This window comes from Coregonus lavaretus (genome assembly GCF_964263955.1).
Source record: "Coregonus lavaretus genome assembly, chromosome: 8".
NCBI lineage: Eukaryota > Metazoa > Chordata > Actinopteri > Salmoniformes > Salmonidae > Coregonus > Coregonus lavaretus.
In genome coordinates this window covers 6655385-6671992 of record NC_139995.1, presented here as the reverse complement: position 1 = coordinate 6671992, position 16608 = coordinate 6655385, and the positions used below count along the sequence as shown (strand labels likewise).

Below are 16608 nucleotides of genomic sequence, written 5' to 3'. Positions count from 1 at the left end.
CCATACAGAAATGGTTTGTCGAGATCGGCTGTAGAATAACTTGACTGGCCTGCACATAGCCCCATCGAACACCTTTGGGATGAATTGGAACGCCGACTACGAGCCAGGCCTAATCGGCCAACATCAGTGCCCGACCTCACTAATGCTATTGTGGCTGAATGGAAGAAAGTCCCTGCAGCAATGTTCCAACATCTAGTGGAAAGCCTTCCCAGAAGAGTAGAGGCTGTAATAGCAGCAAAGGGGGGACAAACTCCACATTAACACCCATGATTTTGGAATTAGATGTTCGACGAGCAGGTGTCCACATACTTTTGGTAATGTAGGTTACATGTATTGAAGAGGCTCGATTAATCTCTCCCGGGCACCCATGTAGCGTTTGCACCGGCTGAAAATTGATTACATTGGTGAGCGAGTTGCCCCACTCTGTCTGACTCTGCTCTAAACAAACGTGATTTAGCCTAATTAAGCACGTGTAGTAATTGTTAGGATTCTGTGTTTTCCCATGCAAAAGTGATTGCTTTTGATAAAGATTGCTTTATCTGCCTTCCCAATGAAAACTACTTGGAAAATTGGAAAAAAATATTTCATGGAAAAGAGACGATGCACCTGCTGCCTTATTGACAAAATGACCTATCGGCTCAGATTACTGTTCGATTGGAGAATGGAACTCCTCCATCCCCGCCTTAGCCTGATAACGTGACGTGCCTTTGCCGGGTTCAACCCGGCCCAGTTTAAAATAACTCCCTCATTATTCCAGTTTTCACCTACATGCGGGCTCGTTATTGGTGGAGCCATGTCTGTCCCCTATTGGCTGTGCCACACACGACCTAATCAGCAGCGCGAGATGGACAGCATGTTGATAGCTATTTTTATTGGTATCCTCAACAAATGTTAGTTTATTTTAACTCATCCGCTTTACAGTCCGTGCTTTGTTTATAGTTTGAGAGACATGTTTTTGTGTCGAGGAGCGAGGCTCTCGGCGACGGCTTTGGAACAGGGTTTAAACTCCACGACAGCGGCAGCATTGCAAGCAGCGGCGCAACTTAAAACAAACAGACTAACGTTAGCTGACATTACCTGCCCATTGCCATTACGTAACATCCATACATTCAAATGTTCCCGAGCTTTTTGTGGATATATCGGTGGTGATGGTTGGGAAAAGGATGATTCTGCACTTTCGCCTGATGGAAAGCGAGAAAAAAGGGAGAAGGATATGTTTTCCGTCAAAAACCGGGACTCTGTTAGTTTCATAATCACGCATCAGGAACAATTAACTCGAGTAAACTCATTTGCTTTCCATCTCTCCAACAAAAGTAATCGTAAAAGTTTCTTCAGCCGTACACTTAACGTCACTAGCCCAACGCTTTATCGGACGAATGAAGGCCAAAGCTGGCAGAAGAAACTGAACGTAGATGCACTTGAATCTGTGTTTACGTCTGGCGCCAATGTCTGCAATCATTGCTTCAATCCCACATCGACTGTGCAAATGAGAGCTTTTTCCTCGGTTGATGTCGCTCCCAAACGGGTGGAGGACTTGCCCGCAGATCACAAAGTGGTAAATTCAACTTTGAATGCTATTTGTTTAACCCATGTGACTGTGACATCGAATTTAACAATGTTTGACCGTCAATCATGCCAGTGGTGTAAAGTACTCAGTGGTGATTTAGCATGTAAATCTTGGTGGGGAAAACAAAACAAACATTTGGGGGATGCATGCCATCAAAGCCATAACACTAAACAATACATTCACTGCACTATAACGGTGACAAACGGTGCCCACAATCTGTTAAGGCCTAGGCGGCAGGTAGCTTAGTGGGTAAGAGGATTGTGCCAGTAACCGAAAGGTCGCTGGTTCTAATCCCCGAGCCGACTAGGTGAAAAATCTGTCGATGTGCCCTTGAGCAAGGCACTTAACCCTAATTGCTCCTGTAAGTCGCTCTGGATAAGGGCGTCTGCTAAATGACTAAAAATGTAAAAAAATATATATACATAATGCTGTCCCAACAGCATTCCCAACACCTTACCACTACTACACCACAGCGGAGTCTTGTCTGGCAGCGAAACAGTTCATTCGGCCTCATTTACTGCCTTTTTAAAAAACATTGCTGATATGGCTGACTTGCTTAAACACATGTGGTTTCTACTGACAATTGAGATGTACAAAGTATGTCATAAGGGGACGAGCGGATAAGAGGCAATCCGTAATTTCGATTAAGACATTAATGAGCGAGTTAGGACGGACCTAGTCAATATAACTATTTGTTAAGCACTTTTGAAATGCACAGCGACAGAATTCAGAACATGGGCCGTCCTTAGTGTTCTCCCTGTAGACCAAGTCAGAACCTTATGATAAATAAAAGGGTGCATATAAGCAGACAATTCAAGTTCTTAGAATATTCAATGATTACATTTCTCTAAAACAGGTTATAGGCTACATGTGCACTACCAAGTCAGAACAGTAGGCGAAATTAAGAGGGGAAAAGGGACCAAATTATTAGGGTGAGGCACATGGGCTACTAACAGCTTACTACACAACATACACTTAGTATTACTTTCTTGCCTTCTGAAAGTTTTCAGACCCTTGACTTTTTCCACATTTTGTTACGTTACAGCCTTATTCTAAAATGAATTAAATTGCTTTTTTCCCCCTCAATCTACACACAATATCCCATAATGACAAAGGAAAAACAAGTTTAGAAATGTTTGCTACTTTATGAAAAAAATCATTTACATAAGTATTCAGACCCTTTACTCAGTACTTTGTTGAAGCACCTTTGGCAGCGATTACAGCCTCGAGTCGTCTTGGGTATGACCCTACAAGCTTGGCACACCTGTATTTGGGGAGTTTCTTCCATTCTTCTCTGCAGATCCTCTCAAGCTCTGTCAGGTTGGCTAGGGAGCATTGCTGCACAGCTATTCTAAGGTTTCTCCATAGCTGTTTGATCGGTTCAAGTCTCAGCTCTGGCGGGGCCACTCAAGGACTTTCAGAGACTTGTCCTGAAGCCACTCCTGCGTTGTCTTGGCTGTGTGCTTAGGGTCGTTGTCCTGTTGGAAGGTGAACCTTCTCCCCAGTCTGAGGTCCTGAGCGCTCTGGAGCAGGTTTTCATCAAGGATCTCTCTGTACTTTGCTCTGTTCATCTTTGCCTCAATCCTGACTAGTCTCCCAGTCCCTGCCGCTGAAAAACATCCCCACAGCATGATGGTGCCACCACCATGCTTCACCGTAGTGACGGTGCCAGGTTTCCTCCAGATGTGACGCTTGGCATTCAGGCCCAAAGAGTTCAATCTTGGTTTCATCCGACCAGAGAATCTTGTTTCTCATGGTCTGAAAGTCTTTAGGTGCCTTTTGGAGAACTCCAAGCGGGCTGTCATGTTCCTTTTACTGAGGAGTGGCTTCCAGACGGCCACTCTACCATAAAGGCCTGATTTGTGGAGTGCTGCAGAGATGGTTGTCCTTCTGGAAGGTTCTCCCATCTCCACAGAGGAACTCTAGAGCTCTGTCAGAGTGACCATCGGGTTCTTGGTTACCTCTCTGACTAAGGCCCTTCTCCACCGATTGCTCAGTTTGGCCAGGCGGCCAGCTCTAGGAAGAATCTTGGTGGTTCCAAACTTCATCCATTTAAGAATGATGAAGGCCACTGTGTTCTTGGACCTTCAATGCTGGATACATTTTTTGGTACCCTTCCCCAGATCTGTGCCTCGACACAATCCTGTCTCGGAGCTCTACAGACCATTCCTTCGACCTCATGGTTTGGTTTTTGCTCTGACATGCACTGTCAACTGTGGGACCTTATATAGACAGGTGTGTGCCTTTCCAAATCATGTCCAATCAATTGAATTTACCACAGGTGGACTCCAATCAAGTTGTAGAAACATCTCAATGATGATCAATGGAAACCAGGATGCACCTGAGCTAAATTTCGAGTCTCATAGCAAAGGGTCTGAATACTAATGTAAATAAGGTATTTCTGTTGTAATTTTTTTATACATTTACATTTACATTTACGTCATTTAGCAGACGCTCTTATCCAGAGCGACTTACATTATTATTATTTTTTTCATACCCCCTGTGGGAATCGAACCCACAACCCTGGCGTTGCAAACGCCATGCTCTACCAACTGAGCTACATCCCTGCCGGCCATTCCCTCCCCTACCCTGGACGACGCTGGGCCAATTGCGCGCCGCCCCATGGGTCTCCCGGTCACGGCCGGCTACGACAGAGCCTGGATTCGAACCAGGATCTCTAATGGCACAGCTAGACCACTGCGCCACTCGGGACACATCACCTTCTGTCTGAAATGGCACGCTATTTCCTATAGACTGCACTAGCCGGGCCCTGGTCAAAAGTAGTATACTATATAAGGAATAGGGTGCCATTTCAGACACAACCTGTCTCTTTGTCATGGTTTAAAGACAGCCTAGTTCTGTCTTTGTCATGGTTTAAAGACAGCCTAGTGACCAATGCAATGACCCACAGCATGTACTGAAACGTACACAAACAAAACAGACATGAGTTCCACCAAACACGGGCAGTTTGACATGGTATTTTAAGACAGGGAATTTAGCAGTAAACTAGGAAGAATGCCTTGGAGTTCAGTGTTTTATTGAGTAGCTTAATTATACCACTACTATATATTCTCACAACGCTTCTCATTCACCAACCTGTCCAATATGTCTAGGTCTACTATGTCCATATTTATCAGTGTTGTAAAGACACGACAGACAGAGACAGGCAGGCAGACAGAGACAGGCAGGCAGACAGAGACAGGCAGGCAGACAGAGACAGGCAGGCAGACAGAGACAGGCAGGCAGACAGAGACAGGCAGGCAGGCAGGCAGACAGAGACAGGCAGGCAGACAGAGACAGGGAGGCAGACAGAGACAGGCAGGCAGACAGAGACAGACAGGCAGGCAGACAGAGAGACAGGCAGGCAGACAGACAGAGATAGAGAGACAGGCAGACAGACAATCAGACAGACAGATAGACAGACAGCATGTCCTAAGGGTTAGTGTCTCAGTTATTTGGGTCTTCCCATTTGTATGCAACATTTCCTGTGATTGAATGAATCATTATTTAAACTATCATATAAAAGCCCAATGTATTTGTTAACCTACAACCTCTCCTTTCCAGCTAAGAGTGGAATAAAACTATAGTTAGTCATTAACAGGAGAGAAACGTAAACATAACGAAACACATAGCGAAACCGGTGTGTCAGGAATGTATGGGGATTATGCTAGACAAAAGGGTGAATGAAGCCTAGCAATGCTGTCATGGATGTGTTCTGAAAAAGAAGACACTTGGAAAAGAGGCGTCAGCCATTTTGGAAAGGGCCCTGAGGTTTGAATACAACAGGTTCTGTTGTTATTGATGAGCCTAATTAAAAGGAAAACAAATTACATAAGAGTTTCAGTTGAACAACGGTTTGAGACTCAGAACAGCATCATAATGGGGTATTGTGTGTAGATTGCTGGGGATAAAAAAATATATATCTGTTTGAGAAAAAGGCTCTAACATAACAAAATGTGGAAAAGGTCAAGGGGTCTGAATACTTTCCGAAGGCACTGTACATATCTCCCTGGCATATTACATAATTTATGCAGCAGCATACAATACATTTTTGGACTCATCTTGCTTGTTGTGCTGTGCTCACTTGAACAGGAACAACGTGGTCCTCTGTAGCTCAGCTGGTAGAGCACGGCGCTTGTAACGCCAAGGTAGTGGGTTCGATCCCCGGGACCACCCATACACAAAAAAATGTATGCACGCATGACTGTAAGTCGCTTTGGATAAAAGCGTCTGCTAAATGGCATATTATTATTTTATTATAGGAAGGTGGCGCGGTGGTCCTTCGTGGGCAAATTTTGTCATCAAACTTTGTCATCAAATTCTGGCATTCTCTGGATTTATGGTTCTTTCAAGACAACTGGGAACTGGGAATCAAATCATGATAACGTCAGTGATCTTCAGGTCGTAGCTCTAGAAAGAGGCCAGAGTTCCCGACTTACAATTCCGAGTTGGATGACCGTTCAAAACAAATTTTCCTAGTCGGAGCTCGTTGTTTTTCCCCCGAGTTCCCAGTTGTCTTGAACTCACTGAAGTCAGTTTTCCCAGTTCAGCGTTTCCAGTTGTTTTGAGCGTGGCAGAAGTCATGCTGGCTTGACAGCATGACCAATGTTGAATGTTTATCCTTTTAAGCTTGGGAAAGAGACCCTTAAACCCAGACTTGGGTCCACACACCCACTCCACTGAATAGCAGGCTAGTGATTGCTTTGAAATGCTTGCAGTTAGCCACTGATTCCTTCCAAACCACTCATTGTTGAATTTGCAATTTCCAACTTGTTGTGTAATGTGTATGTCCAATGGCCGATGAGCACGGATACGTTTGATCTATAATTTCTCTTCATTATTTCTCTTCATATGACAAGGATTTAAAATAATTTGCCAGTAGATTGTCGACTTGATTCATGATGATGACTGCTAGCTAAGATTTTGAAAGTATGATGTTGACATGATCAGTCCAATCAGTGTTGCCAGGTTAAGCAAACATTTCTAGCCCAATGACCCCTCAAAACCCGCCAACAAGGCCAGAAAACTAGTCTACATTTTTCTTCCATTAGCAAGAGAGGAGTTCGCACATTTATCTAAATACTTATGGTCAAATTGCTTCTGCATTTCTCCCTTTGTTATTGGTTCATCACACCAAATTATTTAATTTGAACTATAGAAGTGATTGATAGTGAATGGTTAAGAGGTATGTTTTTTTCAGAAAATATTATTGTGAAATGGTGTTAACAAAATGTTAATCATTGAGAAATAGTGTTAATACAAGTCACATTGCTCTAAAATAATCGTATTCCTTTAAACTGGAGTATTAAAATCTCTAAGCCCTAACAGTTTGCTTTTGGCTTCTTTTCATAATAGATGTCAATGTGTAGAGATAAGTACTCACCAAAACAGTAGTGCTGGTTTGGTAATAACCCTCCATCTAGAGGATCCCCATACAAGTTGGTGCTGCTGCTGCCATTCCCCATATGTTGCTCTACAGAGAGTAGAGGAAGAGACCTAGATTAAATGAGGGATGCGTTAGAGAAACAGGGGGAATGAGACTTTACAGACAGATGACTGAAGGAAGTGTCTGTGTGTGTGTTCTGCTCACCCCCAAATTGCTGGGTTAGGCCAACCAGGAGCCTCACTACCAGGTTGAAGCCATTTATTGGACTTTAGGGGACACTCAGCAACAGGGTTTCAGCCAGTGAGGGGCCAAAGGAGGTACATGCTTGTGATCCCCATGCATGCTGGTGCTCCTACCATTCCTCATCACCACATAACAGAGAAAGAGAGTAGAGGAACAGACAGAGATATCATGAGGGGTGAGTTCGAGAAACAGGGGGAATGAGACTTTACAGACAGATGACTGAAGTGTCTCAAATTGATTAGTAGATGTCTGTGTGTATACTCAAAAATAACGCTTGTAAAAGTTATTCACCCTGGTTTTTTCTTGTGTTTAGCAAACTCCCTGCCCGTATCCAGTGCACTCTTCTGCTGTGAACTCTGTTCTTTTTTGTTCCACAGATCCAAACGATTCACATCAAATCGAACTATTTACAGTCTGTTTCCTCTTCTTTTAGATAAGAGGGTTGTCCTTATCTACCTCAGCCTGTTGTGCTGAGTAGATGTCAGCGGTGAACAATGAGAGCATCCTTGCTGACGGTCTGAATTTGTGACGGCCTGAATTTGTGGCAGCATATGTCGTTCCTTTGAATGTGGGCTCGGACTCTCATGATGTTCTCAAGGGATCTTTCCTGTATTCTGTTTCTCAGCTTGTTGTTAATCAGTGTCATCTGGGAGATGGCATGTTTAACAGAAGCATTGCTGAATGGCAAAGAAAGCATGGAGAGAGCAACATTTCCAAGTTCCTGAAAAACACTGGACGCTCTGGCTATTTTTTGCCAACGTTTACTGATACCGGCCATATTCAACGGGTGTTGAGCATTCGTAAATTCGTCTGTTATTCTGCGCTCTGGTACACTCAGACGAGAGTGCTCTGAAATCGGAGTAGATAGCCATAGCGAATTTACCAGCTACATCTATCGACAGTTGTCGCAGTGACCTCATAAACATTCTATTGAAATAGTTACTGGCATAGTGGAGTATTATGTTTAGACATGTAGCTAGCTAGCTAAACAATGAACCATAATCCCTACTCATAACGTTACTACCCTGCATGAATCTGCAGGTAGCTAACCAACTAGGTTCAATGTTAGCTAGCTAACATTAGGCTATAACTAGCAATGCAAATGTCTCTGAGATACGAATAATATTACTACACAGATCATAATGTAATGTTAGCTAGCTAACGTTAGCTAGCTAGCTAACAGTACACTTTAACACTTTAAATGAAAACGACTTTCTGACAAAATTAGAAATGTGTAATATCTGAAATTGTAGCTAGCTAGACTATCTTACCCGTATACATGGATGGACGCTTCTCCCTTTCTGTCACGGATGCCATGGTTGCCCTTAGTTTGAAGATGTAAACCAGAGACAGGTGTTTTGTATAATAGCCTTCTGTGTGTTCCCTTTTCGACTCCAATCTGCATATATTTTTTTGTCATTTAGCAGACGCTCTTATCCAGAGCGACTTACATATTTGCAATCAAACGCCAGAATTGTCTCTGTCTCCTTTGCTATCATACTCTAATTCCACTGATTTCAAAACTTGGTCCTCCAGAAAGTGGAGAGCAACACTTATGTAGTTCTACTACGTGATATCTTTAAAAAAAAGCCAGGATTACCTACACATACTGACCAGCTCATGTTTATAGACAGAAGCGCACTACATGGCAGACTAATCCGAACTCATCTCTCGGCATGTCCAGCCCACTCATTATCTCAGCCAATCATGGTTAGCGGGAAGCTTGCTGTCTTTTTCCATGGCTAAACCAACTAGGCTTGTAATTTAACAATTTTATTCGTATTTACAGATTGCATACACGTTTGTTATTAAGGCACATGAAAGTTCACATGTTCCAGAAGGCATTTCTGCCAAAAAAATCGCAACTTTCTAATGGCCCTTCTGTGAAGTAGTGACGCATGACATACGCCTAGTTTCCTGAAACAAGTCATATATTCAACATTTCGTGGAAGAACATTCACTGCTTTGGAGTTGCAGGGAATGACGCATATATTTAATGTAAACGATATTCGGATTCAGTGTTTGAAGTTTTGTCAGTACAGAATTGTTTTTTGCCACACATTGTATTGCTGCCATCTGTGGCTAGACGGATGCTGTTGTCAATGTGCATTTTATTGTCATTAAGAAACTTGAACATGGCATTGGCAATGGTCCGTGAATAACCAGGTGGAATGTTGATTATTCCTCCAGATGTCCTTATGATTTCAGAGTTTCTTGCTTCGGTATCTTATCACCACACACAGTTGCTTCTTGGTTGTGACATCAGTACTTTCATCAATAATCAATGAGTAAGACTCATTCCCAATGTCCTTTATTAGTTCCTCATGCACTGCAGGCCCTATAACTGCATTTATGAGCGCTGTGCATTTTGTTCTGTGGATATTGATTCCTTTCTTTGCAGTATCTTCAACAACACATCCCAGGTGATCTACAGTTGCAATGCTGGAGTGGCATGCAATATGTGCAGCCATCTGTAACTCTGATCGTTTAACTGTGTTATTATCTCTTACAAATGTAGTTTCAAACAATGTTCTTGCATTAGAAAATGGAGTAGCATCTCTTTTGTGTTTCTCTGCTTGTGCATGAGAAATACCTACAGTAAACCTTTCTGTTATCTCCTGGGATGCTCTTAATCCATTCCATTATACCTGGTTCTCTTTCCCAGTCTTTGCAATATTTTTGCCCACTTACCTGCCATTCTGACAGTAGAATAGTGTCTAGCCAGTAAACTAGCGTGTCAAATCGGTTCGTTCCCATGTCCTCACCTCTGCTCGTTGTTCCCTCTCCTGACTTCAACTTTCTGGCCAATGACGTTAGCTAGCTAGCTACATACCCAGAGAGAAAGCACATTGTTCGATTCTCTCTGAAACTGTTGGATGATTATTATTTTTTTGTTGGTTAAGTATATTTAAAACCAAATACTTTTATTAGACTTACTCAAGTAGTATTTTAAGGGGTGACTTTCACTTGTACTTGAGTCATTTTATATTAAGGTGTCTTTTACTTTTACTCAAGTATGACAATTGGGTACTTTTTCCACCACTGAATCATGCCCCACTTAGCTATGCCAAACATTGCGACTCTAAACCCTGTGGCTGTGATTTTGGGTCTAGTCAACTGTTGCAGTTGTCTAAATGTCAGACTGTTACCATGGTTACTCCATGGATTATCAGTCTTACCCAAGTCCACCGTAAAAAAGACGCAATAGTCTCTAACGTTACAATCCAGAATGTTCAATGCATTTATATTTACCCTTACTCTACCGGTTGTGCATGCTGTTGGTCCTTTTGGCGGTAGGAGGTGGAGATAGGGTATCCAAAGGAAAGGGTCGTTTACCCTATTTTTTGAGGTGCTGGTTGGTTCTGTCACTAGTATTTTCAATCTCTTCACGCACAATATGGCAACAATAGCTGAATGTAACCAAACTTAGTTGACCCCACCCCCTCGAACATCCCATTGGTTCCTGCATGACCCCCCCCATTTCCTCTTTTGAATATGGGTCAAAAGGGAAATAGAAGTATTATCTGAGTTTCTTCACCCCCGCCTACCAGAGTCTTCCTTGCTAGCTAGCGGTGTCCTTCGCTCCCGCCTGCCGAATACCTGCCCACACCGTCGTTAACAGAACTGCAGGAAAACGGTGCCAGACAGGCGGGGCCAAAGGGCATTGTCTAGCGGTCGCCCCCGCCTCCCGCTAGCATAGCAGGCGGGAGGCTGGGGTGACGGCGTGTACTAACTAGCTTGATAGTTAGCAACACTGTGTGCTTGCTAGTTAGTTAGCTAGCACACAGTGTCGCCCCCGCCGGCTGTGTACCGGAGTCCTCCTTAGGACTAACTGGCTAAGTTAGCACACAGTGTCCTTTGGTCCCCGCCTGCCGATCACCTGCCCTCACCGTCGATAACAGAACTGTGGGAAAACAGTGCCCTACATGCGGGGGCGAAGGACACTGCCTACCGGTGTATGGTTAGCTAGCTACCGTTTACGCCCCCGCCCCTTCTTCTGTGGGGTTTATCGCCGGCTGGCATCCAACATTATTGTACGTTAACACCACCTAATTTACTGGAGAACCCCCGTATCCCTCCTGTCCTAACTTCAAAATGGATCAATAGAAGTATGAAGAGGGGTTCCTGCCAATGCAGGAATGCCCAAATGCAGGAACACCCCGAATTGCGGGCTGCAATTTCACCCTTCTCTATCAGCTCTGGTTCGGTTATGCTCGGCCATATAGAGAGAAATAGTAATGGCCGTCTTTTTGTAGACACTAACTGCGCCATGGTTCGTTGGACAAAGCCTATGAGGAAAATGAATTTTTGGATAAATGCCAAAAAAAATATGTTCTGTGGTAAACATAGGCTTAGGAGATGTTATACGTTTTGTATGAGAGAATCTTGTTTCTCATGGTCAGAGTCTTTAGGTGCCTTTTGGCACAGATCTCTGGAGAGACCTGAAAATAGCTGTGCAGTGACACTCCCCATCCAACCTGACAGAGCTTGAGAGGATCTGCAGAGAATAATGGGAGAAACTCCCCAAATACAGGTGTGCCAAGCTTGTAGCGTCATTCCCAAGAAGACTTGAGGCTGTAATCGCTGTCAAAGGTGCATCAACAAAGTACTGAGCAAAGGGTCTGAATACCTATGTAAATTAGATATTTACATTTGCAAAAACGTCTAAACCTGTTTTTGCCTTGTCATCATGGGGTATTTTGTGTAGATTATTATTTATTATTATTATTATTATTAGATTGATGAGGGGGGAGGGGGGGGGGGACATTTAAATCAATTTTAGAATAAGGCTATAATGTAACAATGTGGAAAAAGTCAAGGGGTCTAAATACTTTCCAAATGCACTGTATCTTTTAATCATAATTCGGAGTAGATATTTAACACTGTTTTTGGAAAACTTGGTCACATAAAGAACTGAGGGAGATTTTACCATCATTCTGATACTACATTTTACATCTGCACTGTTCTTTGAGTAAACGTGTTTTTGTAAAAATGTCTGTGTACATTTTTTAAACTAGTCCTTGTGCACAGTTGTGAGGTTTATTTAACTTTTCAATCAATAGTTTTTGTTTGGCTTACTTTTAAAGTGAAAAGTCTGTCATTCTGTTTCCGTGGAATTGCCTTTCTCTATCTATCCAGAGAGAGAAACTCTGTATTTGTCCAAATTTTGAGTCTGCTTGATGCGGACCGTGGCTAGTTATTTTCTACTCTGCTATGTCAGCCCCTCCTGGATTCCTATTGGTCTTGGAATGAGTTGTTGGCCTCCCTGTGACACTCAGCAGGCAATATCATAGCACTCACCACTCTCACTCTGACTGGCAGTGGTACAATAATGTACACTCCAGATTACACTCCAGCTTCTACCCTCTGTGTGTTTATGATTTGCATCTTATTTGGTTCTTACCTATTGGAGCACGGCTGCTTTATGGGGCTGACTATAGCTCTATGTCTACCCTATAATACCTCTGTATTCCATGCCAATAATACAGGCTGACGCTCTATTGCCTCTACTACATGTAATCTCTGGAAGAGTGTGTGCTGCCCTGCATGCCGCAGTACATGTAATCATCCTACAGATAGTGTCTAATCTCCCTTCCTGTTCATCTGAGTGTGTCTGTGGCCCTGGGTTCACAGACAAAGAGTAATCACAGCCCCGCGTCATGTCTCGTGAGTGAAGCACCCGCCCGCCTGCCATCAGCTACAGGCCTCTCAGACGATCTCCTTTCTCTCCCAGTAGATTACATGAATAACACAACACTTCTCCAGGCAGACTCCATCTAATCAGCTGACTCAGTAGTACACTGATTCAATATTCAATAGAGTCTGCAGTACCCAGGCTCGGTCAGGACCCCCAGGTTTAATGAATAGTGTGTGGAATGGTTGGGAAGGGTGCTGTGGCTTATTATTCAACATATTGGCTATGTATGATGCATATATATATGATAAAAGCACATTATGACAACTGCTGATGTAAAAGGGGCTATATCAATTTGATTGATGATGGTACCTGCTTGTTTATTTTCTGCTGACTCATAGGCTGAGGCTAACACTTCTTACTCTCACTTTCTAGACTCACTCAACCAAACCCATAGGTGAGTCTCAACTAATACAAAGGCAGAATTCCATTTCACATACATTTCATGACTACTTTTTGAATTAGACTATTTTATATGTGGAACCAGTATTGATCTTCCTCGTCCAGGGCTCATTTGAAAACGATGTAAATCTCAATGTGACTTCCCTGAGTTTAATTAAAGGATAAATACAAAAATGTATCTCTCTCTCTGACCCGATCAGGACCAGACTCCAAAGGAGGCCTCAGCCAAAGGCCCTGAGGAGCCCAAGGTACCGGAGCCTGAGGAGGACAAACCTAGCAAGACCCAGCAGCTGAAGAAGATCTTTAAAGAGTACGGAGCAGTGGGAGTCTCCTTCCACATATGTATGTCCCTCATGTCTCTGGGCATGTTCTACCTCGCTGTGTCCAGGTACTGTATGTTGCAAGACTTCAACAGTATTTGTCACATATACAAAAACATTACATTTGTCTTCCCAGTTGACATGGCTCTGTTCATCCCAAACTGTTTGAGGCCTGAAAACATCTTGATTGATTTTGTGAACTACTGTAGCACTTTAAGCACACTGCATTCAGTCATTTCACATGCCATTTTAATTTGGAAGGTGCCAATGACAATAGGGGGAAGGTCCTCGACTGATTGTGTAATGTAGGCCAAGCTGTTGTTAGTAAGACTGTCTGTAGCCGTGGACCCATGGCCTGGTTATGTGAGCACCATCTCTGACTGACTGCCTGCCTGCTGGCTCTCTGCCAGCCCAGTAGGCTGAATACCAGAGGGATTGAGTCCAGATTATCAGCCAGCTCACAGATCTCCCCTGATAGCTGTAATGGCCCTTGGATTCAACACCCTATTGGCCCGCCCGGTGCTACAGTTCACTAAAACACCACATAATTGCTGTGGGAGAGACATGGGGACATTCTGAAATGGCACCCTATTCCCTATAGTGGTCTGATAATACATTGCAGTGCAATAGGGAGCCATTTTAGACTTAGTTAGATGAGTGTAGAGCAGCATTCTAATGGGATGAGCAATTAGAAACTTTTGATACATTTGATTACTTAATAGTTTATTTCTTCATAAAGCCTTTCAATAGTCTGCATCTTTGAGGTACAAGTTAGCAATATCCAACAATTGCTTTGAGGACCATGATGAAATCCTATCCAGTGCTAAAGTTATATGGCTCCCTCTGGTGTGTGTGTGTGTTCCTCTCCACAGTGGGATCGACATGGCTGCTATCCTGTACAAGATAGGGTTCAGTGAATCTCTGGTTCAGTCCAAGTTGGCAGCAGGGACAAGTACGTTTGTCCTGGCATACGCCATCCACAAGCTGTTTGCTCCGCTCCGTATCAGCATCACTCTGATGTCAGTGCCTCTTCTTGTACGACACGTCAGAAAGACCGGCCTCTTCAAGACACCCACCTCACCTACACCCTGAGTGGCTGAGACACCAACCACCTCTAACTTCGATAACTGAGACTTTCCAAATATTACCAGGGTTTTTTTCTTAAGAAATTCAGGATTTCTGGAATCAGGAGGGAATAAGCTGTGAGAAATTCCTCCAACCATCCATCATTCTTCAACTGGAATTTCTGCGGGAGGAAAAACAGAATTTTGAATCTCCTCGATAACCCACCGAGGCTCACTTTTAACCCACCTGTAAATCAATGGCGGTCTGTGCCGTTTTAAGATTTTTTTTATGAGCATGTTCTTATTTCTATTACAGTATATTGGATGACTGTCATTCATATTCCATTCACCCAGCTCAATGTAACATCGATAGGTTTAGGCTACTACAAGATACTCAATGTCCCTGCACCCATCATGAGGTTGCTACAACCTAGTTTATGAATGAATTTTGAGTAATCAAGGTGACAGACAGTAACACATTAAATACCGCTGTGAACTCTTGTGCCTGCATCTAGCTGATCTAGGGTGTGATCATTAGTCCAACAGTTGCAAATGAGAGATTCTATTGGACAAATTCAGGTATGTTTATCCCCGTTCCATTTAAAAAACGTTTTTAAACAGAATCGGCAGAATAAATACACCCCCGATCACACGCAAACACAGATCACTTTCATAGCAGCCATATAAAAACAGCATGATCACTTTGCTCGTTGTATACAGTGCATTCGGAAAGTATTCAGACCCCTTGACTTCTTCCACATTTTGTTATGTTACAGCCTTATTCTAAAATGTATAAAATTGTTTTTAGAATTTTTTGCAAATGTATTACAAAAAAAAAAAAAAACGGATCACATTTACATAAGTATTCAGACCGTTTACTCAGTACTTTGTTGAAGCACCTTTGGCAGCGATTACAGCCTCGAGTCTTCTTGGGTATGACGCTACAAGCTTCAAATACACCTGTATTTGGGGAGTTTCTCCCATTCTTCTCTGCAGATCCTCTCAAGTTCTGTCAGGTTGGATGGGGAGCGTCGCTACACGGCTATTTTCAGGTCTCTCCAGAGATGTTCGATCGGGTTCAAGTCCGGATTCTGGCTGGGCCACTCAAGGACATTCAGAGACTTGTCCTGAAGCCACTCCTGTGTTGTCTTGGCTGTGTGTTTAGTGTCATTGTCCTGTTGGAAGGTGAACCTTCACCCCAGTCTGAGGTCCTGAGGGCTCTGGAGCAGGTTTTTCATCAAGGATCTCTGTACTTTGCTCCGTTCATCTTTGCCTCAATCCTGACTAGTCTCCCAGTCCCTGCCGCTGAAAAGCATCCCCACAGCATGATGCTGCCACCACCATGCTTCACCGTAGGGATGGTGCCAGGTTTCCTCCAGACGTGACGCTTGGTATTCAGGCCAAAGAGTTCAATCTTGGTTTCATCAGACCAGAGAATCTTGTTTCTCATGGTCTGAGAGTCCTTTCGGTGCCTTTTGGCAAACTCCAAGCGGGCTGTCATGTTCCTTTTACTGAGTGGCGGCTTCCGTCTGGCCACTCTACCATGAAGGCCTGATTGGTGGAGTGCTGCATAGATGGTTGTCCTTCTGGAAGGTTCTCCACAGAGGAACTCTGGAGCTCTGTCAGAGTGAACATTGGGTTCTTGGTCACCTCCTTGACCAAGGCCCTTTTCCCCCGATTGCTCAGTTTGGTCGTGCGGCCAGCTCTAGGAAGAGTCTTAGTGGTTCCAAACTTCTTCCATTTAAGAATTATGGAGTCCACTGTGTTCTTGGACCTTCAATGCTGCAGAAATGTTTTGGTACCTTGTCTCCTGAGTGGCGCAGTGGTCTAAGGCACTGCATCGCAGTGTTAACTGTGCCACTAGAGATCCTGGTTCGAATCCAGGCTCTGTCGCAGCCGGCCGCGACCGGGAGACTCATGGGCGGCGCACA

General features: G+C 43.6%; 1 protein-coding gene across 1 annotated transcript; it reads left to right on the top strand.

The window, feature by feature from the left end:
- The first annotated feature begins 833 nt into the window (after positions 1–833).
- Positions 834–16257, top strand: LOC311134193 (uncharacterized protein). Its single transcript, XM_084167804.1, has 3 exons — positions 834–1555; positions 13494–13681; positions 14486–16257. Exons 1-3 carry the CDS (start codon positions 950–952, stop codon positions 14703–14705), a joined length of 1014 nt encoding a protein of 337 aa, XP_084023930.1. The 5' UTR covers positions 834–949; the 3' UTR covers positions 14706–16257.
- The last annotated feature ends 351 nt before the right edge of the window (positions 16258–16608 follow it).

Bases quoted from the DNA above. Each gene is read 5' to 3' on its own strand.
- LOC311134193 (XM_084167804.1), top strand. From the start codon at position 950: ATGTTTTTGTGTCGAGGAGCGAGGCTCTCGGCGACGGCTTTGGAACAG. The intron at 1,556-13,493 runs GTAAATTCAACT...TGACCCGATCAG, and splicing joins TGCCCGCAGATCACAAAGTG to GACCAGACTCCAAAGGAGGC. The intron at 13,682-14,485 runs GTACTGTATGTT...TCCTCTCCACAG, and splicing joins TTCTACCTCGCTGTGTCCAG to TGGGATCGACATGGCTGCTA.